At 39.4% G+C, this 24,344-nt stretch overlaps 1 protein-coding gene across 3 annotated transcripts in view; it reads right to left on the reverse strand.

The window, feature by feature from the left end:
* RCAN2 (regulator of calcineurin 2) overlaps nucleotides 1–24,344 on the reverse strand; it is a 339,550-nt gene that overhangs the window by 21,904 nt on the left and 293,302 nt on the right. For all 3 annotated transcript variants that reach the window (XM_055134482.1, XM_055134483.1, XM_004605837.2), the window contains 2 exons: nucleotides 11,185–11,358; nucleotides 6,536–6,707 (listed from right to left, as the gene is read on the reverse strand). In XM_055134482.1, the coding sequence (XP_054990457.1) occupies nucleotides 6,536–6,707; nucleotides 11,185–11,358 (346 nt within the window). The remainder of the gene's footprint in view (nucleotides 1–6,535; nucleotides 6,708–11,184; nucleotides 11,359–24,344) is intronic.

Below are 24,344 nucleotides of genomic sequence, written 5' to 3' on the forward strand. Positions count from 1 at the left end.
TTTCAATACAAGTTTGCTTCCAAGACAGAATTCTCTCCTGAGTCATGACCAAAAGGACTTCATGGGTACTGGTAGTCTGCGCAGGTGAATCAAGGAATGAGAACCAGTCTTCAAGCCCTGCACACGTGCCCACGCCCACCCACCTACCCTCCTATATTTTCAGTCCCACATCCTTCCCAGTTTTCTACAATGTGCATGTTTTATGTGTGAAATAGTAAAAGTAGTATTTTCTCACTCAACAGTGATTAAGATAATTTTGGAAATGTGCTAAGAAAAGCTATTTCCATTTAATTTTTTGGCAGAAAAATTTCTTTGAAAGAAGATGGAACATTATGAGTCTGTGTTCTAGAATCAAGACTCTGAGTCTCTGAGGGGAGGGGCGCAGTGGTGTGTAGAGAGAGCTCTATTTGGAACACTGGAGGTTGGATGTGTTATTTCCTTTTCCTATCTGGGATCAGAAAATTGCAATTGTTGAACAAGAACTGAAGCTTATATAATAGTCATAGCACTTGTACTCCAAATAAAGATGTTTATGTCTTAAAACCAGAATTTTCTGTATCTTTGAATCAATGAGCCTGGAATAGAAAATGTTTTTCCTTTCTAAGGTACATGAATTGATGAAATGTATTTTCCATTTTGGGGACACAATGTATACCAAGCAGCAAAACAGCAAAATTGCTTTATTATGACATGTTTTGATGCAGAAGATTTTGGAAAAATATCTAAATATAGCAGATGTAGGCAACTTGAAACTTGAGCACCATTTTAAGCCCTCCTCTGCAGTTAACTAAAATTGATCTTCCTAACAAGAGCCAAAAATAGCAGGAGGAAAAAAGGGACTAGACAATGACTTTTCATATCGCTCCCTGCAGGCATTTTCAGGTGACAATGAATATGACCTTCCAAAGCCATCTTGAGAGCAAAATAAAGGCAGGCATTTCACATCCCACCTTGGAGGTACCACCCATTTAGTTCCTGAAACATCTCTATTTTACCATTTTAGCTGATGGGAATAGATCAGTAATTTTGCTGGGCTGCACCTTTGTTTCTGCTATTTTGTTTCATGTGGAAAAAAACACAAACAAACAACCAAACAACCAAAAAAAAAAAAAAAAAGAAAAAACCCAAGCCAAAACCCCCCACATAATTATGCCCTTTCTGGAATCAGAAAAAATAGACCATAAGAAATAAAAATAAGTAGTTGATTAATTCCATGTATCATGTTAAAGTTCATTTTACTTTATATAGGTCACTGTTAAACGGCGGGCTTCTATAAAGCATGATGCTAATATAATTGTTGGAATCCTCTGCTTTATAGAGCCCATAATAGCCCTTAGGTAGAGCAGAGGAAGAGTAATTCTGCATAGGGTGATACTGGACCTTACAGGAAACTAATTAGAAGGACTTAAGGGGTGATTGTTTCAGTGGGTGCCGATTAGCAGAAAAAAAAAATGTAGAGGGATGGAGGAATCAAACCTGGGTCAGCCACGTGCAAGGCAAACACCCTACCCACTGTGCTATCGCTCCAGTCCTCTGTGCTATAGCTCCAATCCTTCTTCTTTAGGTACGTGTAACTCTGATCTCATGTTGTAACACTTTGTTAAGGATTTCAAAACATGTCAAGGAAACTCTACAGTCTGGATTTCCTGTGGTCTGTTATAATTGTATTCTTCCCTCCTTGTTTGTTTCAGGACCTCCTAAAAGTTCTAGGGGGCATGAGTTGTCCCTCTCTGGAAGAGGGTCACCCACATTACTTTTTAAAAAAATTATTAAATTTATTTTTTACATTGAGGTAACATTAATGGATAAAAGTGGAAAAGTTTAAATGTTCTGGAGTACAGACTTATCATACCAAACTCACCATCAGAGTTTGGTGCCCCTAACAAAATGCTCCCAACAAAATTTTTAGGATTCTTTCTGTCATTGGCACATGGTTGTTTCTAGATCTTGGCTATTATAAACAATGCTGCAGTAAACATAGATATGCATATATCTTTTTGATTTAGTGTTTTTACTTTTCAAATAGATGCTTTTGAGTGCAAGTGCTATATAACATTTGATTTTTAATTATTTGAGAATTCTCCATACTGTCGTCCCTAGAGGGCAAATCACTGACAAAATCACTAACAATGAGGGTTCCTTTATACTGACTCTCACCAGCACTTGTTGCTTCTGATCTTTTTTTACATGGGGCATTCTCATTGGGATGAGCTATGTTGTTATGACATCTCATTGTTAATATTTTTAAAAACAGAGACACGGTATCCTGGATGGAGCTCAGTGGTTCATGGTTTCAAGTTCCTCACCATACACACATAAAGAGACCGAGAGACAGAGACAGAGAGATACAGAGAGACAGAGAAAGAGAGAGACACAGAGGTAGAGAGAGATATATACAGAGAGAGAAGACGGGGGCGGGGGAGTAGAGAGGTAGAGAGAGAGAGAGAGAGAGAGAGAGAGAGAGAGAGAGAGAGAGAGAGAGAGAGAGAGAGAGAGAGAGAAAGAGAGAGAGAAACTGATTTATCCCTGCTTGTCTGAGCTCAGGTCTATGTGCACATTGTCCTTCTGGGAATGGGTCCTTATGTCACCATGACACACCTTCTGTGGGAAGTTAGTTGTGTTAAAGATCCCATAAGGCAGGCAGGAGCCCTAGTCTGGATGCCATCTTGTGCTACCTATTGTACTTTCTTTAGACTGTTTCTCAGCATCTTAGCATTTTGGCATCTCTTCCCAGGCACTCAGTTCTACCACTTTAATATTATTAGTCACTTCTCTGAAGCAAAACTCCAATCCTTTGATCATTTGAATTGGTTTTTGTCTGCTTTCATTCTAATTTGTTTCTGTACTTCTGGAACTGGGGTAGTCATCCATTAACATGGAAGGCATTACAATTTGTTACTGAAATGATTCTGCCTAAGGATTAAAAATGAATTTTATGAAATCATTATTTTTTTCCTGATAGAAATGCTGAAAGTCCTCTTGTTGAGAAAATATTAATTTAGTACAGTCTGACTCAGTCTGTTTAAAATCATAAGAAAGCAACAATTTGCTGGTGAAGAAATTATCTGTGGACAGGCTAATAACATTAATTCACGCATCCCATCCAATATTTATTGACCATCTACTATGTACAAGGTGTTATCAGGGACTGGAATAGAAAATGAATAAAACATTCATTCTCTCCTCAAAAAAGTAGGAGCAGAGAGTTAACTCAAAGGACTGAGTGCATGCTTTGTATGAAGGAAGTCTGGATTTAGTCCCTGGCACCACATGCTCTTCCACGTATTGCACAGAGCAACCTCCGAGCACTGGGCCAGAAGTGGACCCTGAACACCACTGGGTATAGCCCCCAAACAAATAAACAAAGAAACAAACAAACAAACAAACAAACAAACAACACCGTATAGTTAGTTAGCACAGAAGCAGAAAATTCCAGTAAGGAGAAGTGAACATTTGTGAAAAGTGCAGGGAACAGGAACAATTCTTTGCCTTGGCACATTGTTTAGGGAAGAAGACAGAGAGGTGAATGTGGAGGGTGCTGTGCTGAATCTTGTTCCCCTATCCTTGCAGCTGAAAAAAAATTTGAAGAGACTGGGCCTCTAACATGACCTTGATGATATTCTTACTTCAATTACTGCATACAAATAATTCATCTGTGTCAGGTAAAGAAGCTACCAGGACATAGGAAATGGACCCATGAATAACCAAATAAAGAGAAACAGCCTCAAATTGTTGGCAAGAGATGAAGAGAGAAAGATACTCCAGAAAATACATCACAGTTGCAAGTATTTCATGGAATTCAGTATCAAAGATCATTGAAAAGCATGAGACCCTTCACAGTCACTCACACATAGGTTTTCTTTTGCACACTAACCAGGCTTGGATCGGGCTTTCTGGAAGCTAGAGTGGTGTTCGACTAAACTGCCAATTCAGAATTAAAATGACCATTTTGCTCATGACATAGCATAGCAGGCCTAAAGTTAACCAAGAGAGTCAGTATCTTTAATAGAAGGCCACTAGAATAGCTGATTATAGACACAGAAGAGTGAAGCAATGGGGCTGGAGTGATAGCACAGTGGGTAGGGTGTTTGCCTTGCATTCCCAGCATCCCATATGGTCCCCCGAGCACTGACAGGAATAATTCCTGGGTGCAGAGACAGGAGTACCCCTGTGCCATGCTGGTGTGACCCAAAAAAGGGGGGGAAAAAAAGAAGAGTGAAGCATTGACCAACCAGCTCTGTTATCTAGGGTAAATTCCATCAGTAATAGTTTCTATCTCACAGAGAAGAGCACTTGAAAATAGTAGATAAGAAAGAGAGACAGTGAGAGACACAGACAGAGACACAGAGAGAGACAGAGACAGAAAGTAGGAAAGTCCCTGTCATAGAGACAGGCTGGAACGTGGTGTGTGTGGGGGGGACCACTGGTGGCAGGAAATGTGCACTGGTGGAGGGATGGGTGTTGGAGTATAAATGACTGAAACCTGACCATGAACAGCTTTGTAACTATATATCATGGTGATTCAATTAAAAAAGTAAAAAAGAAGCGCTAATACAAAGTTAAAAAAAAATAGTAGACAGTACATGTATTTGATCTGAAAGGGAGATACTCATAGGTCAGCAGCACAATCCAGTTCCAGGCACACTTTTAAAACATAGTTGGAAGATATTTACAATTCTAAAATGAACCATTTTTTTTTACTCTCTTTAAGAATATTCCATTTCCTTCTTCTTTCCTGGGTCCTTTGTGCCAGGGTCTGTGAATATCCCCGCTGAAGTTCAACTTCCATTCAATCTTTCCTATCTGCCTCTGTCAGTCTGGGGTCACACACGTCCCGGAAGTACCCACCAAGTACCCACCGAATTGTTAGTGCTGAGATTTGCTTTCATACTCTGCTTGCCTCTTGCTTGGTGAACACTGTCTAGTCATGGATTCCTTTCCCAGTCAGAAGGAAAATGTCATCTTCATCTCCTAGATTACAGTCTAAGAAGTACATTAGAGACGTAATGGCAGAATGTCTAATGTAGGCCGGGACTCATCTATAAGCAGTGAAGTAGGAAGAGCACTGCATTACTGAACTGCAATCTAGAAATAGTGAATAGGAAGAGAAGTGCATTATGGCACTGCACATCTTAACTGTCACTACTAGGTCATTCCCCCTCCCAGAGCCTCAGTTTACACTCTTGTAAAATGCAGGTTGGCCAATAACTTTGAGATTCCTTAAACAAGTGATTATGAAGAGCTTCATTTGCTGGCCCCAAACAAGACGTTCAAAAGGGCTGTTAATACCCTTTCTGGGGAATAATACTGGTGGCTTCATGCTCCTTGATTTTATAGGGTCTGTTGGAGTGTGTTGCCTTGTCCTGAAGTATCCCAAATTAATCTGGGAAATGATTTACAAGACTTAGCTTGTGTTGAGAGCATCTGGATGATCTATTTAAGCACCCACCCCCATGGAAAAACCACCAGCAGACAGACTCAGTTTAGTCCTTAAAATGAATTAAAACCTAAGTGCTAATTCAGAACCACCTAATCCCATGACTTCCCACTATTTCCCCTTCTGATACAATATGGCAAAAGTGCCTTGGCAAATAAGGTAAAAGCATCTTCAGAAATTGAAAAATATAATATACCTCTGGGCAAAACATGTAAAGATGATTTTGGACAAGTGCCTAAGAGATCTGTAGAAGACTGATAATGATAGCATTAATTGTAACAGCAAGAAAAAAACCCAAAATATCCACCCACAGGAAGAATAACGAATGAAGTGTGATGGTAGTTACATGCTCCAAAGGAATAGACTAAGTAAAAACTGAGTGCATCCATGCTACACATACCACCAACAGACAAAATGGCCCTCCGATGTTTCAGAAGTTAAAGCCTCTTGTGACCAGTTCTTGAGGACTTTAGACACTTCCCTTTGGAGGACAGAATGAATGTACTGCAATAGAAGTTTTCTGGGCATATCTGTGCTAGCAGTAGAATAGGATTATAGCAGAAACCCTGTGACAAATGGTAGAGTTCCTTTAGTTTATTCTGGGAAGACAAATTTCTTGTGGAACAGAGAGAAATCCATTAAGAATTAGGAAGCTCTTTACAATCTTAAAATAGCTACACTGCAATCCAGAAGTTGCATGGCCCGAGACAATATGAGTATCAATTCCTGAAGTGCTTTAAACAGGTACAGAGCTTGTCATTTCATTCATTGCTCCTCCCATTCTCCACATAGAACAATCAATCTACTAGAAATGGAGACGTTACTGGGAACTGAAGATTCCAAGGTGGTTAATCTATAATGACCTTCCTAGGTGCTGATAAATGTTTTGCTTTGTTCGTTTTTTTTTTTTTTAAGCCAGTCAAATTCAGCAGTGTGTGTGTTGTGTGTGTGTGTGTGTGTGTGTGTGTGTGTGTGTGTGTGGTGGGGGGGTGGGGTGGGTAGAATAACAACTTTAGTGATCCTAGTGTTAATAAGTTCTGATAACCCACTACCATCGGACCAGTCATTGCTTTGTTCTTAAAGGGTCATCCAGCTCACCTGGTCCTAGTTTGGCCACAGCATAGAGAAGGTCATAGTTGAGAACTGGGGTGGCATCGCTGATGGGCTGCCAGCCAACAGGAGGAGATGCAGGGGGTGAGATGAGAAATTGCTTGGCAGGCTGTGGGGGAGCCAAATGCAGTTTGTCTCCATCTGTCTCTGGGGTCTGAACCTGTAAAACAGGATAGAAAAAGAAACATTATTCATCATGGTCTCAGCTATGCCATGCTGGTGTATTAAGCCAGTCTCACCTTCTAGGCCACACACAAGGGGGATTCTCATGGCTCTGAGCTGTGCGGGTGGTGGTGGTGGTGGGGAGTTGTCTCTCCTGGTGGTTCTTGAGGGAACTATGTGATGCAGGAGATCAGGGGCAGCTGCATGCAAGACAAGTACCTCAAACTATACTATCCCTCTGTCCCAGAGTCTCACTTTTATCCTGTGACAAATGAACCGATGATGAACCAGATTATAATAATAATTACTACTTACCCCACCCGATGTGCTCAATTATCTTATTTAATTCTTTAAATTGTGAGCCTCTGTCTTTAGCATGTATCACAATTACCTGACAAGGTACTAAAACACAAATTGCTGAATCCCACTCCTGAAGTTTCTGAGTCAGCAGATTTGGGGTAAGACCTGAGAATTTGCTTTGCTAACAAGTTTCCAGGTGCTACTGGTGCTTACTCCGCCTCCCCCCTCAACCCACTGTGTCTCTGTTCCCAGCTCCTCCTCCCTGCCTTTCTTTTTCTCTCTTATTTTCTCTGTGATAATCACATAACGTGGCATTTACCATTTTAAAGTGTAATTTATTACCAATTTACTCACCACTACTATCTAAATACAAAGTATCAAAAGGCTATAATCATTTCTGCCAGAAGTCAGACTTTGACAACTAACCTACTTTCCTTCTCTATGGTTTTACCTCCTGTAGATATTTAATACAAATGGAAACAAAAGACTATATGACTTTTTATATTTAACTTCCTTTATTCAGTGTACTGTTTTCAAGGTTCATCTATGTTATAGTGTATCAGTACTTGGATTTTTTTTTTTTTGGTGGCTGAATAATATTCTAGTGGATAGATAAACTAGTTTACTCATCCACTGGACTGGAGCAATAGCACAGCAGGTAGGGCGTTTGCCTTGCACACGGCTGACCTGGGTTCAATTCCTCCCTCCCCCTCGGAGAGCCTGACAAACTACCAAGAGTATCCTGCCCGCATGGCAGAACCTGGCAAGCTACCGGTGGCATATTTGATATGCCAAAAATAGTAACAAGTCTCACAATGGAGATGTTGTGAGCATCCACCGATGGAGCAAATCGATGAACAACGGGACAATAGTGCTAACAGTGCAAACTCATCCACTGATAGACATTTGGGTTGTTTCCATCTTCTGAAAGGAGAGCTGCTATACCTAAGTGTGTAGTTGTGTTTATTTGAATCTGTTGTCAATTATTTTAAGATATACAAGTAGCAAAAGAATCACTGGTTCAACTGTTTAACTTTCAAAGGAACCATGTGGGATTCCTTAAGAGGTGAAGAAAACGAAATTTGCATTTTTGTCACACAAGTCAGTAGCAGTGTGGGATTTCCTTTTTGGGAATGAGACCAAGTCTAAGTCTGTTCCTTGTTTACTTTGGGGGTAAGCTGGGTTAGGCCACATGTAGCAGTGCTGGGGGCTATCCTGGCTCTGTGCTTTCGAGGCCATGTGGTGCTCATGATTGAAAGGCAAGAACTTTAACCCTCGAACTATTTCTCCAGCCACAGTCCCTGAAGTGGTCTAACAAAAGTCCCCTAAAAAAGATGCCTAGTATATGTCCCCATTTCAATGGCTTGGTAGGTGGAAACTCTCCTCGAAAAGATAATCAGCTGTGCCCAGAAGGCTCGGGAGGACCACCATTGCTCCACTCTGCCCACAGTTCCTAGAACTGGCCTAGGCACCTCTGCCTTATCAATATCAGGTGTCCAGCAAGACATACATTCTCTGCCTTTGCTACCCAAATTCCTAGAATTGACCACACTGCTCCCTTTGTGGGATCAGCTTATTCTACGTACATTCTATTATCTCTCTATGGTTGACTTAGAACATTTCATAGCTGGTCCAAATTATTGTTTGTGTATCATTTTATGTGATTGGCTTAGAATATTTTAAATACAATTTACTTCCTCCCCAAATTGGAAATATGTCTCCTGCTCACCCCCTTCCAGAACAGAAGGAAAGCAGAATCTTTCCACTCCTGAAGCAACACAGATAAAATGTGTCCCCTAAAAATACTAGGTCTCTCTGTGAGGTCTCCACTGTGTCAATCTGACGAGTGGACTCTTTCAATAAACTGACTTTGCTCTGTCTAAACCATCTCTCTACTGGTCATTCACTTTTTGTACCACCCCCCAGCTTGGACCCAGCAGAGTCCGGGTTTGAGCACTGGTTACTAATGCTTTAGTTTTACAACTATCTCAGTTTCTATTTTGTTTTATTTTTTTGCCACACCTGGCAGTGCTCATGGCTTACTCCTAGCTCTGCACTCAGGAATCAATCCTGGTAGTCCTTGGGGACCATGTGGGATGCTGGGATGGAACCCAGGTTGGCTACATGTAAGGAAAATACCCTACCTGCTACATTATCTTTCAGAGCCCTCTATTTTATTTTATTTTGGTTAGAATATTTAACATGTTCAACTCTCACCAATTTTAAAGTGTGTAAAATATTATTATTGACACAGGTACAATGCTGTACCGCAGACCTCTAAAGCTAGTTTGTCTTGCTTAATCAAAACTGTTTGATAATTTATTAGTAACTAATTTTCTCAACAGAGGTTCCCCCTCTCTCTTAGCTCTTAGTTCTTTTATATGAATTTGACTGTAGCACTGTCATCCCATTGTTCATCGATTTGCTCAAGTGGGCACCAGTAACATCTCCATTGTGAGACTTGTTACTGTGTTTGGCATTTCAACACAGATAGCTTGCCAGGCTCTGTCATGCGAGCGAGATACTCTTGGTAGCTTGCCGAGCTCTCTGAGAGGGATGGAGGAATCGAACCTGGGTCTGCTGCGTGCAAGGCAAATGCCCTACCTACTGTGCTATCGGTCCAGTCCATGAATTTGACTATTTTATATAATTCATATAAATCAAATCATGCAGCCTATGTCTTTTTCACTGCTAATTTCACTTATCATTAGGTCATTTTGCTTATTCATGTTTTCTAAATCATGTAATAGGTTACTAAAAGTGACATATATACACATATATATGCATACTTATAGGTACATATGTATATACATATATAGTGACATATACATAAAAAATTTGAGGGAATAGTCAGACATTACTTTTGGGTGAAATAAAACACAAACTTTATTTTGTGTTTTATTTTCTTGAAAATATACAAGTTATTTTCCTACAAATTTTATCATGAATATGAATCAATTGAAAGATATACAGTTTACAAAAACTATGTAATATTTAAAATTTTAATCATACTGCTGCCAGGAAGGTTAGGCATAGATTTGAAAGAGCATTTTTATTGCAATTAATAGCTGACATTCACAGTGATTTTACCAAACACTAGGCTTCAGAGGACCAGAGATGTGTCTCAAGTAGCAGAGCACATACTTGCATGTAATGATACTCTAGACTCAAGTTTCACATACATGCATGGCTGGCCTCAGAACACTGCTGGGGATGATCCCCATAGCATCAAACAAAATTCATCACCAATTTCTGGGCTTTATTTTACTGAATCAAAAAATTTTAGTGAGATGGTTACAAGCTTTCCTGTTTGGGTTACAATCATGAAATGATCAAACACCCATCCCCCCCACCAGTGCACATTCCCCACCACCAATATCCCGGGTATACCCCCCCTTTCCCACCCTCACCCTACCTCTATGGCAAACATTATTCCCCATACTCTCTCTCTACTTTTGGGCATCATGGCTTGCAACAGAGACACTGAGAGGTCATCATGTTTGGTCCATTATCTACTTTCGGCACACATCTCCCATCCCAACTGGTTCCTCCAGCCATCATTTTCTTAGTGATCCCTTCTGTATTGCATCTGCCTTCTCCCCTCCGCTCATGAAGCAGGCTTCCAGCTATGGGGCAATCCCCCTGGCCCTTGTATCTACCGTCTTTGGGTGTCAGCCTCGTGATGTTCTTCTATACTCCACAAATGAGTGCAGTCCCTCTCTGTCTGTTCCTCTCTTTCTGACTCATTTCACTTAGCATGATACTCTCTATATCTATCCATTTATAAGCAAATTTCAAGAAACTTTGGTACATCTACACAGTGGAATACTATGCAGCTGTTAGGAGAGATGAAGTCATGAAATTCTGGGCTTTTTAATACATAACAATTCATGTTAATATTATAACAATAATATGGGTTAATATCACCATTTCCATCTTCCAAATGAGGAAAATGCAGCCCTCTGTAGTCCCAGATTAGAGCTCAGGATATCAATCCCCCAGTCTGCCCCAGGGCCTGATGCTCTGCTTCTCCTGCCTGGGAATTATTATAAAGTTTGTTCCTCTGTGAACTAACTCTAGTCTGCAAACCAACTTGAATGTAGAAAGGGCCCACTTACATCTTTAAAAGACAATAAATAAATTAAGGCAAAGGAATAAGTGTGGAGTCACTTTACCTGTGCAAAGTAGAGTTTCAATTTTTTGCCTCTGAACTGAGTTTCATGAAGCTCTATCCTGGCTCGGGCTGCAGATTTGGGGTTGCTGAAGTTAATTCGCACACGTCGGAAACTCTTAAATAGCTGAAATGTCACACAGTCATCATAAGTCCGGAACAGTCCCTCAAACTTTTCCTGATAAAAACAAACAGATGAAAATCCATTGGTCTTGAGAATGAAGCCAAATCTGACAAATCAAATATCCAAGTAAACAAACAGGTCATTCTTCATATAAATTAAAGTAGTATATTGCTCACATATAATTTTTTTATCACTTTATCTTTGTATTTGCTAAACATGCTAACAAAATCAAAGAATAATGAGAGTCCCGAAATATGTAGAAGACCAATAAATTGGCTTCGAAATAGAACAAAAGCCTGAAAATATGCAAAATGTCATAGGTTCATATATTTATTATACATGTATATACATGTATAAAAAGATAGAGAATAAATGTATTTCCTGGGATGAGAGAATCATAATTATCTTATAACTCAAAAAATCCATAATCTTCAAATATTATAGACTTTATTAATGATTATCTATCTGGAGACAATTTTCTTGCCTAATGATATAAGAAGCAAAAAAACGGAGAAAAGAATAGGAACCACACTGCCTTATCCTTCTAATTAGGCAGCACTCAGTGGTTAGTTCTGGTCAATGAAATTAGTAAGGAGGTAGGAAAAATTCCTTGTGAAACTTTTCAGACTTTTTCTTTAATGATGCCATGTGTTCGAGATGACACGGCAGTCAGAAGCAACATTTCCCTTGGGCTGGCTCCTATTTCTCACCCCATCTTATTACCCTGCAAAGGGAAAAATCCTCCTTTAATGCATCGAATCACTAAGTTTTGGGGATAATTTTAGTACTATACCATAACTAAGCTGATCACACTACAAACTTATCATGAAACATTTTTTTTAGTTAGTGAAAATTGCAACTCAAATATAATTAAATGGTCATTTTGTACAAGGGTGGCTTCTATGTTTTAGAAGGACACAGAAATGGATACTTCTGTTTTGGCCATCCATGATTTAAGCATCCTATATGACAGGCAGACTCAGGATACAAATATGAGAAAACTTCTAAAAGATGTGTAAGGAAAGTTTTAAAATACTAATATCATCTGTCTGGCCACTTTTTCTGCATGGGGAGAGGAACTGGAGTGCTTAAGGCTTATTCCTGATTCTGAGCTCAGGGATAAATTAACTACTGGTGGGGCTCATATGCAGTCCAGGGGATCAAACCCAAGCAAGACAAGCACCTTTCCTGCAAGTTTCATTAAATTTTGATTTAGAATGGATCTAAAAGGTGATTCACTCAAACTTTCCCTTCTTACTTCACTTTACAAATCAAGACCCTGAGGGTTTGAGAGATAAGATCTGCCCATAATAATAATAAGAACAGTTCGTAGCAGACCCAGGGTCAGGTCAAAGTCCCAATGATCCTGAATACGAGAGGCTGCCAACAACATTAAAGATTATGCTATCATATTGGGAGCGAAAGATGGTTAACTAAAAAGAGCAGTGGACTAGGAGAGTAGTAAGGGCTTAAGTGACTTGCCTTGTATACAACTGTCTCTAGTTCAATATGTGATATGAGATATGGTCTCCCAAGCACTACCAGGAGTAACTCTGAGCAGTGCCCGAGTACCATCTGATGTGGGCCCCAAACCAGTAGTAATAATAATAATAATAATAGCATTAGATGGACAGCACACCCAAGGCTTGTGTAAAATCACTAGTAAAATCACTGCCCTGAGATGTCAGGGAAGGACTTCCTGAATTTTTGGAATTTAGATTCTCAAGTCCATGGCTTATGATCCTTCCAAATGTTGCTGCCCATTTCTGAGGTTCTAGGGATGTGATCCCCCACAGTCCTTTCCTTTTTTGAATCCTGTGTATGCTCATACTTTCTCTTTTTAACAGCATGTCCATCCAGTCCAGAACCCTTAAAATGCAATACAATTAAGCTTTTTTTAAAAAAGCTTCTTAACATTTGAAGACTTGAAAGGTTATTTTTCAATGTTTCAGGCCCTCTATCCTTATTGCACTTTCCTTATTAAAAGCAAAACAAGAATCACTTTCTGTCCATTCCTTGGGGAGTTTCTTCATTCCTCATACTTCGGATCAATAACTAGTAACTTCTAGGCTTGGAGCCTCAGCTATCAATCACTTTAAAGGTGTGCATTAGGAATTTTTTCCCAACAACACTGGCTTCTAAGCAGGAATTCTGGTAACTACATACCTTCTGGTTGCTCACAGTGAGAATTCTCTCAGCTGGTCAAATCACAGCTGGTAATTTATAAATGTGGAAAATTTCACGAATGGGAGAAAAGACTCAAAGTCCTTATTTCTGTAGAATCTTTTTTTTACAAAAACTGAGATGGTAGTGGGTAGCTCACAATGGTACTGCCCTGTGTTTACTTCTGGTTCTGTACTCAGGGGTCACGGTTGGTGGGGTTCAGGGAGTCATATGGGCTACTTGAGTTGGCCTAGGCACCGGGTTTGATCTGGATCAGTAGCATACAAAGCAACTGCCTTACCTGCTGCATTATCTTTCTAGCCCCTCAAAAAGAATTTTACACACACACACACACACACACACATTTATTTATTTTAAGACAAAATCTTAACGTTTTCCTTGTAAGATGTTATTTCATTTCCAGTTTGGCTGTTCTAATTCCTGATTCTGTTCAAAGGCTTATATGAGGACAATGACAGTACCTGTCATAACCTTTCACATTGAATCGTAATTACTTGCCTTTCACTTTATATTTTATTTAAAATACTTTCTTTATATCACATAAAACTCAACTAGAGTTTTAATTGTTTATAGCTGTTTGACCTGGAGAGTCAGGCTTAAGTGAGAGGTGACAAAGGATGGCCAAGATACTTCCTCAGTTGTGAATTTTTGCAGATGTCATCAATGACTGAGATTTTTCTGCACTGTTCCCCAAGAGAGCTATAGGCAATTACCATCATCAAGCTGTGTTTGGCAAGTGACAGAAGTCATTTTGATGTTCAGGCCAACAAGGCAAAAAGAGATATTTCACAAATCTGGGGCTCAGCCCGACCTCACTGGACAGGGTTTTTACTCCATACGATAATCAAAAGAAACAACTAACATTTACTTGGTCTGTATTCTGCACAAGCCTGTGGGAAGTAGTCATGACAGTGGGTGACAGCAGGCCAAGAGTTGGAGACTTGTTGGCCATCACTCTTTGTTTTCCATTAGTGACACTACAAACATTTCACTTGCCAAGGCAAGGGTATCAGACAGAATTGGATAGAAGCAGATTGAACCCAGTTAACTGCTGGACGCACCATGAGGTAGAACAGTAACACACAGAGCAAACTGCGGGAGTCCCACACTGATATTCCAGCAAATCTTGTGTGATTCTGATGCCAGGCTCCTGCCAGGACCACAGTTATATTTTGTAGTCCCCTGGCTGTTCATTTCTTCCAGTCTGGTACCACACATGCCCAATAAATTCTTCCTTTTCCTCCAGAGTTACTATAGCCACTGGTTCTAACCAAATGTTATAGTGGTGATCTCAAAACACTGGTTTCAGCATCTTGCTTTAGTCTTCAAAATTATAGAGGCTCCTAAAGATCATTGTGGGTTTTTATCTAACCAGTGTTTACTGTGCCGGAAATTGAAACTGAGAAATTAAAATATTTCTTAATGAATCTATTTTAAAATAATAGTAATAAAGCCATTATGAGCAAAAAGTCTTTTAATGAAAAACATTTCCAAAGTAAGGAAAAGAATTAGTGAGGCTAACATTGTTGTAAATTTTGTCCATCTAATTTTGACTTAAGAGAAGATATCTGAGACCTCACATTAACCATATGCCATGCTGTTTTGTTGTGTGAATAAAAAGAAAACCTGAAAGCTGGCATCCCTCAAACTGGGAGTTGGAAAAGGGAAAGATAATTCGAATAGCTTTTCAAATAGTTGTGAATATTTTTCATTGATACTTTATAAAACTGCCAAGTGGCAACTTCTTAAAGTGTACAACAATGTTGAGTTTAAAAGTATAATGGAATAAAATTTTTATTTGATTACATTTCACCCCATTCATATAATTGGTACCTTTAATGGATTTTTTTACCCAAATATGATTCTATAACGGTATTGAGTCATCTGAAAAGTACTGATTCCCTGATCCCTGACACTTTTCCAAATGTTCCATATTTCATTATACAAGAGAAACAACTGCATTAATTGGATTGCCTTTTATTTTACCCAAAGGTTTTCAGAGACTGGAAAGCTGTCAGATACATATTGATGAATATTTTCCAAAATTCTAATTTTTGTTTGAAAGGGCATTATTTACCACTGGCAACAAACACAGTCAGTTATTTTTCTTGAAGTAATACTCTCATTCATTTTTGAGAAAAAATCTGTGAAGCATGTAAGTCTATATAACTATAATTTTTGGTTATTATTTCAAGCAAAAATAGTGTCCTATGAATTTCTACTTCAACTTAGCACAGTTTAGAATGTTTTCTCAAGTCAAACAAGTTTTGGTATTCACAGACTGTTTTTGTATACATCTAATTTTTGCCATTCAGATTAGAAAATATGCATCTATTCAAGGGTAGTTGGCTAATGAAATTAATAGTTAACTGCTTTATCAAAAGCATTTTAAAGTCACATAAATATTTTGTCTATTGTTTGGGAGGCCACCGCCAATGATGCTCAGGGATTACTCCTGGCTCAGCACTCAGGAATTTCTCCTAGCTGTTTTACAGGGACCATATGGGATGTTGGAGATTGAACCTGCATTGCCTGCATAAAGGGCAAGTGTTCTACCTACTGTACTATCTCTCCAGCCCCCAGATTCATATCTCCTTGAATCAAAGTTCCAGCAGTTTTAATCACTATTTAAATCATCATTTATACCTACTGTGCTTTAGTATTAGATGGCATTAGTAACTATCAACAAAACTGAAATGATGAGAAATTTCTTAGTATTATTATGAAAATGTTTTTGACCTCATGGAAAATAAGAACTACCAAAGGCCTAAAGAATTTCTGCATTGGGACTAGACAGAGAGTAAAGTGGGTAAGGTGCTTGCCTTGCATGTGGCAGACCTGGGTTCAATCCTCCACACCCCATATGGTTTCCTTTGCCCTGAAAGGAATGATCCCCGAGCATAGAGCCAGGAGTAAGCCCTGAAAACTGACAGGTATGGCCTCCCCAAAAAATATTTACTGTATTACAGATAGGATTTCAAAAAAAGTGAGGATTTAGTCACCATGGAGACATGGAGACAAAGGAGGGTATTGTGAGCTTCTTAAGGATAACACATAGTGGAGTGTAGGATGACATTACTTTGTCCTTTCCCCCCTTGCCTCAAGGAGCTCATCCCGAGTTTAGGCTTACCCCAGTCACACCCATCAAGGTGTTCCCGAGTCACTCCCATCACTTTGTTTAGCTGTAATCACTTCTCTATGCTCTCTTCCCCAAAATAGTTAATCCGTTTTCACCTAATCTGACTTTGCTAATTTGTAAGGTTAGACCTTCCTAGGATACTGAATATTATAATATTGCCTTTCTCCACTTCTTGTGCCTTTTGAATAATTTACTTTAAAGCAATGTCCTTTTTGTATAGACACAAGAAGACAATATTATGCTTTTGTAACTTGGGACTTAATTGGCTTCAAATATTATTCATTCCTGGGCATCTGCTTTCTCCACTTAAGCCTCAGTTGCCCTTAGTTCCTAACACCCCAAAAGCACGGTCCTGATGAGGGGCGGGATGGATCCAGAGCAAGCGGTGAGTTATGTGCTACCTTGGCATCGAGATGGGCCTGGCCAAAGTGCCTAATTCTTAACTATAAGTTAAGAGCTTGATCACAGACAAATGCTGTCATGATCCAAAAGTAATGACGAGACTAGGACCCTGCTAGGGATAGGAAAGACTGATCTGGCCTGAGCACTGTAGTCTGAGATCGAGATGGCCCCAGGAGAGCAATTCTATAAGCTTTAATGCATCTCTTATTGTGTCCATACAAAATGATTAATATTATGAATGCTTATATGTTTGCTGGATGAAGAGAGGAGAAACACACTCATGGGACTCTGCCCTTGGGTGGGTCCTCCTGCTGAAAGAGAATCAGTTCTAGGAGAAGCATCCCCTGAGGGAAAGGAACCCTACCTTATTGATTGTGACCACACCTATGTATATGCCCCAACCCCCTCATGCTGGGGGGATTTAACTAGGCTGTGAGTGGGATGGGGACAGATCCAGAGATCCTGAGAGAGATCGAGAGTTGGGAGAGAAACAGAGAGAGAGAATGAAATAAACTGAACGAGCAACCAATTTGGCCTTCTTCCTTCCGTCGCCTGCCCTTGACTGACAGCACACACAGCAGTTCCAGTGCACCGAACGCGGGTGGTGATACAGAGCTGCCCGGAGAGCCCGCAAGTGCACACGCCCCTCGGCGTGCTTTAGTTTTTTATAGTGGAGATCTATGAAGTGTTATTATTTGAGGAAGTGTGAAGTTATTGGCTGAAAGAGAACCTATTGAAAGATATAAAATATAGATAATTATTGACTGAGAATTGAATAGGTTGGGAAGGAGTTGGAAAGAGTTTGTCAATAAGAAAGAAGGAGCTGTGATGTTAACTACATGGAAAGTCAGGATCAAGACTCTCACCATTAAGAAGGAAACACTTATTGGCTGAACAAATAAAACTGCAGGAGAGAGAAAAGACAGAAAATGATGAATAAGAATAATGAATAATTAAGACAAGAATAAGGGCTTTATAAAGAGCTGCTGGCATTTATTCATGTGTGTGAGAGAGGAAGTAGTTAGGTAAGGATGAACCTGTTTGGAAACAGAAAAAGTAAAACCAGAGTTGGCTCCTTTGGTCCCAGGGATGAAGAAGGGAGGATATTTTCTTCACAGTATAGAAGATAAAAGGTGGCTGAGGATTTGAGGAGCTTTAGCTACTTTGTTCAGAGGCAGACAGTCAATATGGACAAATCAAATGACAAGTGATGGGTTGGTGTATGTTCTTGGGATATGTCGAATTCTGTATTACCACAGAATACACTCATATTTATAAATATACTAATTGAATAGGTAATTAGTTGAAGTCATAATGCAGTGGTTTCATAATGGAAGACTTACTGTAATATGGTGGGTGTACTGAAAAGAAGACTACCCCGCCCCCATGTGAAGACAGCTATATGTAGAGAGCACATAAAGATGGAGGAGAGAAAATCATATGCTAGTGAAGGAATGCCAAAGATGAATAGAGAAATGACTAAAAGTGAATAATAGAGTAGAAAGATACCTCCTGAGGATTTCAGAGGGAGCTTATACTTTGAATTTTAGCCTTCTACTCCTCAGAATTGTGAGACAATATGCTTCTGTTGCTTTAAGTCACTTGGTTTGTAGTATTTGTTTCAGCAGTTCTAGGAAACTAACGTAGGCAGTACTAAGAGTGAATCAAAAGATCAAGTTTTAATATAGTCAGTCAAAACAATGGCATTATCTTTCCCATGGGAAAGCAGTTAAGTAGTTATCTGCTTCATTTCAGGAGGATTGTACATGTTTCTGTAGAGGTAGACAAGGAAAGAGTAGAGCCAAGTATGAGGGATCAATTAAAATAATTGAAAAAGCTTGGAACTCTTTCCAATGGAAACAGGTTTGAGATGAATGTAGTGGCCACGAAAGGGTCATGCTGTAAAAGGTGTGGCTTCTGACAGGTGAATCACCTGAGCATGAAAGAATGGTGGTGCTCTATCCCAGAGCTTCTTCTTGAAGACCTGGAGAGATCCAACCAACTGCATTTAAAGCGAGGCTTATCTTTATATTTTGGAGCCTAAGAATTGTAAAACTGTTGTCATCATTTTACCTTTCAAACAAAATGCTGGCTCAGCTATGACAGATATTCAAGATTTCATGTGACACTCTTAAGTTTTTCTGAGTAGATAGATCTCCATCTTGCCTCTAATGTATAGATTTATCCTTATTTTCCTTAACTTCTATTTTAGTTCAATTGGCTTTGTTCTTTACAAACCGTTTTGGTAACCTTTTCTTAAATGTGGGGCACAGATAATAAGTAATAATTATAATAGAATTTCTGAATGCTCTTCTGAAGCCATTCTACTACAGTGCCACTTGTTAATTAATTAATTTTTTGTTGCCTTTGATTTGGGTAATTTTTTTTTTGTTATTTTGTTTTGGGGCGACATCTGGCAGTGCTCAGGGGTTACTCCTGGCTCTGCACTCAGGAATCACTCCTGAAAGGCTTGGGGGACCATATAGGATGCCAAGGATTAAACTTGGATTGGCCGCATACAAAGCAACCACCTTACCGGGTACACTGTACTATTGCTTCAGCCCTGATCTGGGTCAAGTTTAAAACAACACCCAGAAACCAGAGTCAAGGAGCAAAACCAAGGAATTTACCACCTATGTTTTCTTGTAAGAGTTTCATAGATTTAGGAGTTTCCTTAAATCTTTAATTCATTTAGAGTGAATTTCTGTATTGGGTATAAAATAGTGGTTCAGTTTCATTCTTTTGCAAGTAGCTGGCCAGCTTTTCTGGCACCTTTTATTAAAGAGACTGATTTGTCCTTTGTGCCTTTATCTGCATTCCAAAAAAGAGTGTTGCAGGCCTTTATGCATGTTTCAATTTTATACTTATGATCCCTTTGGGTATAAATTATCTTAATAAGAAATTCAGCATCTCTCAAAATAACAAGGTTCTCATCTGTCAGATAATACCTCCAAGAAACTGCCAAAGAATGAAACAATTCATTAGGTTTATCACCTCTCAATAGATACCCTTGACAAGTCTTGTGCAAATCCTGTGTTTAAGATTCATACTAGACTTTACAGGCTGCTTAGAAGGACCTCCTGTCAAAACCTCTGCTATGATAAATATTCTATAATGCAGATTCCTCATGTGAAAGGAATAACTAGACCAGCTTAAGAGGATTTTATCTGGTTTTACCCTATCAGGCTTCTTAGGTTACAAAGACTTATATCTAATGACGCTTTGTTCTATCTGTGGTCCTGTTCTATCTGTGGTCCTGGTACCACCTAACTAGAAAATCACTATGAAAAGGAGGCTCTCAACCCATCTTTCCTGATTAAAAATAAATGGACAGACATCATGCCACATACTGCTTTGAGAAATGATAATTTGCTAGTAAAAGCACAAGAAGTCTTTATCTCTTTCGCCAGAATCCTTGTGAGAGACAAAGAGCTAAAGCTCAGACCCTAAACTCTAGACCCTAAGCCCTAAAAAGACCTGCTTTGTCCTGAAAACGCAAGCTTGTCTCAGCAGAGAAAGTTTTTTTCAACTTCTATAAAGTTGTTCATGACGATTTATTACATTCAATATTCCAACACCAATCCCACCACCACTACATATTCCCACCACCATTATTTCCAATTTTCCCAACCACCACTCAAGTCTGCCCCAATAGCAGGCCCTAAATAATTTATTTTGTATTGCTTGTTATGAATAATTTTCTTAAAATAATCAAAAAAAATTTCCTTTAAAAAAGCGTATGAATGTTGTATCTCACCCTGGAGCAATTAATCCCTTGTATAAGACATTACTCACATGTTGTTACAGGATAAGCCTAGTATGTTAATATTTTCTTAATTGAGATTGGTTGCATCCATCCTATGCGGTGTGCTACTCCTGGTGCATAAGTGGTGTAGTGTATGAGATGTCATGGCGACGCACTCCAGGAATTCTAAAATTTTGAATGGGTTGATATAGGTGGATTTAAATTTGTAACTGAATGATGACTTTGGGTTCCGGAAGCATCTCTGCAGCTTGTTGTGCTTTATTTATGAGTCTCTGGATAGTGGCTGGTTAATGAGTTTATATGGTGCCAGAAGAATAAGGGGATGGGAGAGGTGGCCCATCCTTCACTCTGTGAGAGTTCGGAGATTTTGGTCACAAAACCTGCATACCTGAGTTTTTTTTTTAAATTTTTTAAATTTTATCGAATCACCATGAGATAGTTACAAGCTTCCATGTTTGGGTTACAATCTCACAATGATCAAACACCCATCCCTCCACCAGTGCACATTCCCCACCACCAATATCCCGGGTATACCCCCCTTTTCCCACCCTCCCCCTGCCTCTAAGGCAGACAATATTTCCGATACTCTCTCTCTACTTTTGGGCATTATAGCTTGCAACACAGACACTGAGAAGTCATCATGTTTGGTCCATTATCTACTTTCAGCATGCATCTCCCATCCCAACTGGTTCCTCCAGCCATCATTTTCTTAGTGATCCCTTCTCTATTGTATCTGCCTTCTCCCCTCCACTCATGAAGCAGTCTTCCTGAGTTTTTTAATAGATTCCTTCCTGCATGAGACTCATCCCTGTGGAGTCTGGCCATGAGCATGGCAGCAATTGGGTAATAGAGGTTTTCCGTTGCCAAGGCTCTGTTTGGTGGGTTCACTAACCCCCACCCCTTAGGGGTGCCCTGGTTGAGTCTCAGCCTGGCACAGGATCTGGAGGCATCTCTGCACTTGTTGATTTCTTTTGAGTTTCTGGATCATGGCTGGTTAATAAGCTTATATGGCAGCAGAGGCAGTTCATAGGTGTGATTGCCAAGCTCCCGAAGAATCAGCAGAGAAGGTTTTAAGACCTGCTTTCTACTGTTGTTTATTTTTTTTTAATTGAATCACCATGAGATACACAGTTATAAAGTTGTTCATGACTGGGTACAGTCATACAATGTTCCAACACCAGTTCCTTCACTAGTGTATACTTTCCATCACCAATGGCCTCAGTTTCTTTCTTGCCACCTATCCTGACCAGCCTGCCATTATGGCAGACACTTTTCTTCCTCTGTCTCTCTTTTAGGCATTATGGTTTGTAATACAGGTACTGAAAGGTTATTGTGTATATCACTTTACCTACAAGCACTCAACTCTTGTCCAGATTGATCACTGCCAGCTATTGTCATGGTGGTCCTTTATCTGTCCTAATTGCCCACTCCCATTTATGGCAAGTTTCCAACCATGAACTCATCCTCCTGACTCTCATTTCTACTGTATTTCTGGGTATCAGTTTAATACTATTTTTTTAATATACCACAAGTGAGTACAATCATGCTATGTCTGTCCCTTTCCCTCTGCCTCATTTTACTCAGCATGATACTTTCCATGTCCATCCATGTGTAAGCAAATTTCATGACTTCATTTTTCCTGGTGGCTGCCTAGTTTGCCATTGTTAGATTTACCATAGTTTCTATATCCACTCATCTCTTCTCAGAAACTCAGGTTGTTTCCAGATTCTGGATATTGTGACTAGGGCTACAATGAACATAGACATGCAGATAGATTTTCTATATTGTATATTTGAGCCCCTACCGTATATTCCCAGGAGATGTATTCCTGAATCATATGTAAGCTCAATTTCTATTTTTTTAGGGATGCCCACACTGCTTTCCAAAAAGACTGGACCAGTTGGCATCCCCACCATGTATTCTACTATTCTAGTCCTTTTTTAAAACTCCCAATAGTTCCTGAAAGTTCCCAGAAGCTGGAGAGCATGGATTTTTACTTCACATTAGTTAAGGAACTCTCATCTCTGATTCCTCTGAGCAGTCATCAATGTGCATTTAGAAAATAAAAATATAAAAATTTCTTCCTAAATTAAGAAGAGATACAGGATCTCCAAACAAGAATAATCCTTGAACAGGGAATGTATCTAAGGATGGTGGAACCTAATGGTTGTACAATTTGACAAGCCTCCTATAAGTAAAAACAAAACAAAACAAAATTTAAAAAAAACACCAAAAACCTATATGAGACATAAAGGTGAGTTTTTTAGAATGAAAATAAAAACAATAAGAAAAAATAACTTTTGTAAATTTACAAAAAAATAGGTGACCATGTAAACACTGTTCTACTAGGGTCTTGGGAGAGATTCATAAAATGAAGGGTGTGTAAGGTGAACAAAAACCACTTCATATGCTACTCTCAAAATATTTTCAACATGCAAACCACCAGGGTATTACCATTAAGTCTGCAGTCTAAGTTTTCACAACAGCTAAAACAATTGCATAACATTACTCTAAGCTTATGAGGATCTTTGCCCCAAAAGTTTAAATGACTAGAATGAAACTTGATCTGCAACATTTTTGTATATGATGGATATTATAAGTGGTGACATATGTCCCTGTACACTTACATCTGTTTTGTGATTGGTGGATTGAGTAGAGGTAAGTAAGGGGTTTATTAAGAACCTGCCCTGGCCAAACGTTCACAGGTGACAAGTTTCATGTAAATCGTCTGAGAGGGATATATAGCTCGCACCATCTATGTGCCTACTCTTATTTGGTTTGATTTCAGGCAACAATTGCCCACCCTTTGGGTATGTGATATTTCCCTAGCAACTTATGTCAGGACCTGCACTGAAGATTCACCTTGTCCCACCCAGCACTTCCCCCACCCCTCATGAGGATGATTTGATTTGCTGAGAATGCACTATTTTGTGACACTGGCATGCTTTCTGCCCGTCCAGGACAGAAAGTCTCTAAGGGGTCTCTAAGGGGTCTCTGCACTCTTCAGGAGCAGACTCTTCAGCAGGGGAGAAAGCAAGGCAAACTGAATAGTAGGCAAGGCAAACTCAATAATGAATAAAGAGGTGTTCTGAGCACAGATTTTGGGTTTTATACCACTGAATTAAATACAGAGCAAGGATGTTGCTACATTTCAGTTGATAATCTCAATGGCTGCCTTGGTTCAAAACTTTTCCTGAGGGTTAATGTCAGCTTTCTCCTTCTTCGGGCCATCAACTTCTCTTCTCTGATCATTAATCCGTACAAATGCTAGTACCTGTCATCAGCTCCAGTTGTTCACACATAATTGATAAAATGCACAGTCTCCTGTATAGTTTATCTAGTTTACTAAGATGGTAAGGATTGCATTTGAAAGTTACTTAAATATTAATCTATTAAAGGAAATGGAAAATAGTACAGAATCACTTTACTAGTGAAGATTTTAGAGTCACACACCTCATCCAAATCCTAGATTCGGGATTTGCTTATCACTAAGCAACTTATGTCTTTGACCCCTCTGTTTTTTGATCTTTTAAAACGGAGAAGTGATCC

The sequence above is a fragment of the Sorex araneus genome, chromosome 4 (assembly GCF_027595985.1).
Source record: "Sorex araneus isolate mSorAra2 chromosome 4, mSorAra2.pri, whole genome shotgun sequence".
NCBI lineage: Eukaryota > Metazoa > Chordata > Mammalia > Eulipotyphla > Soricidae > Sorex > Sorex araneus.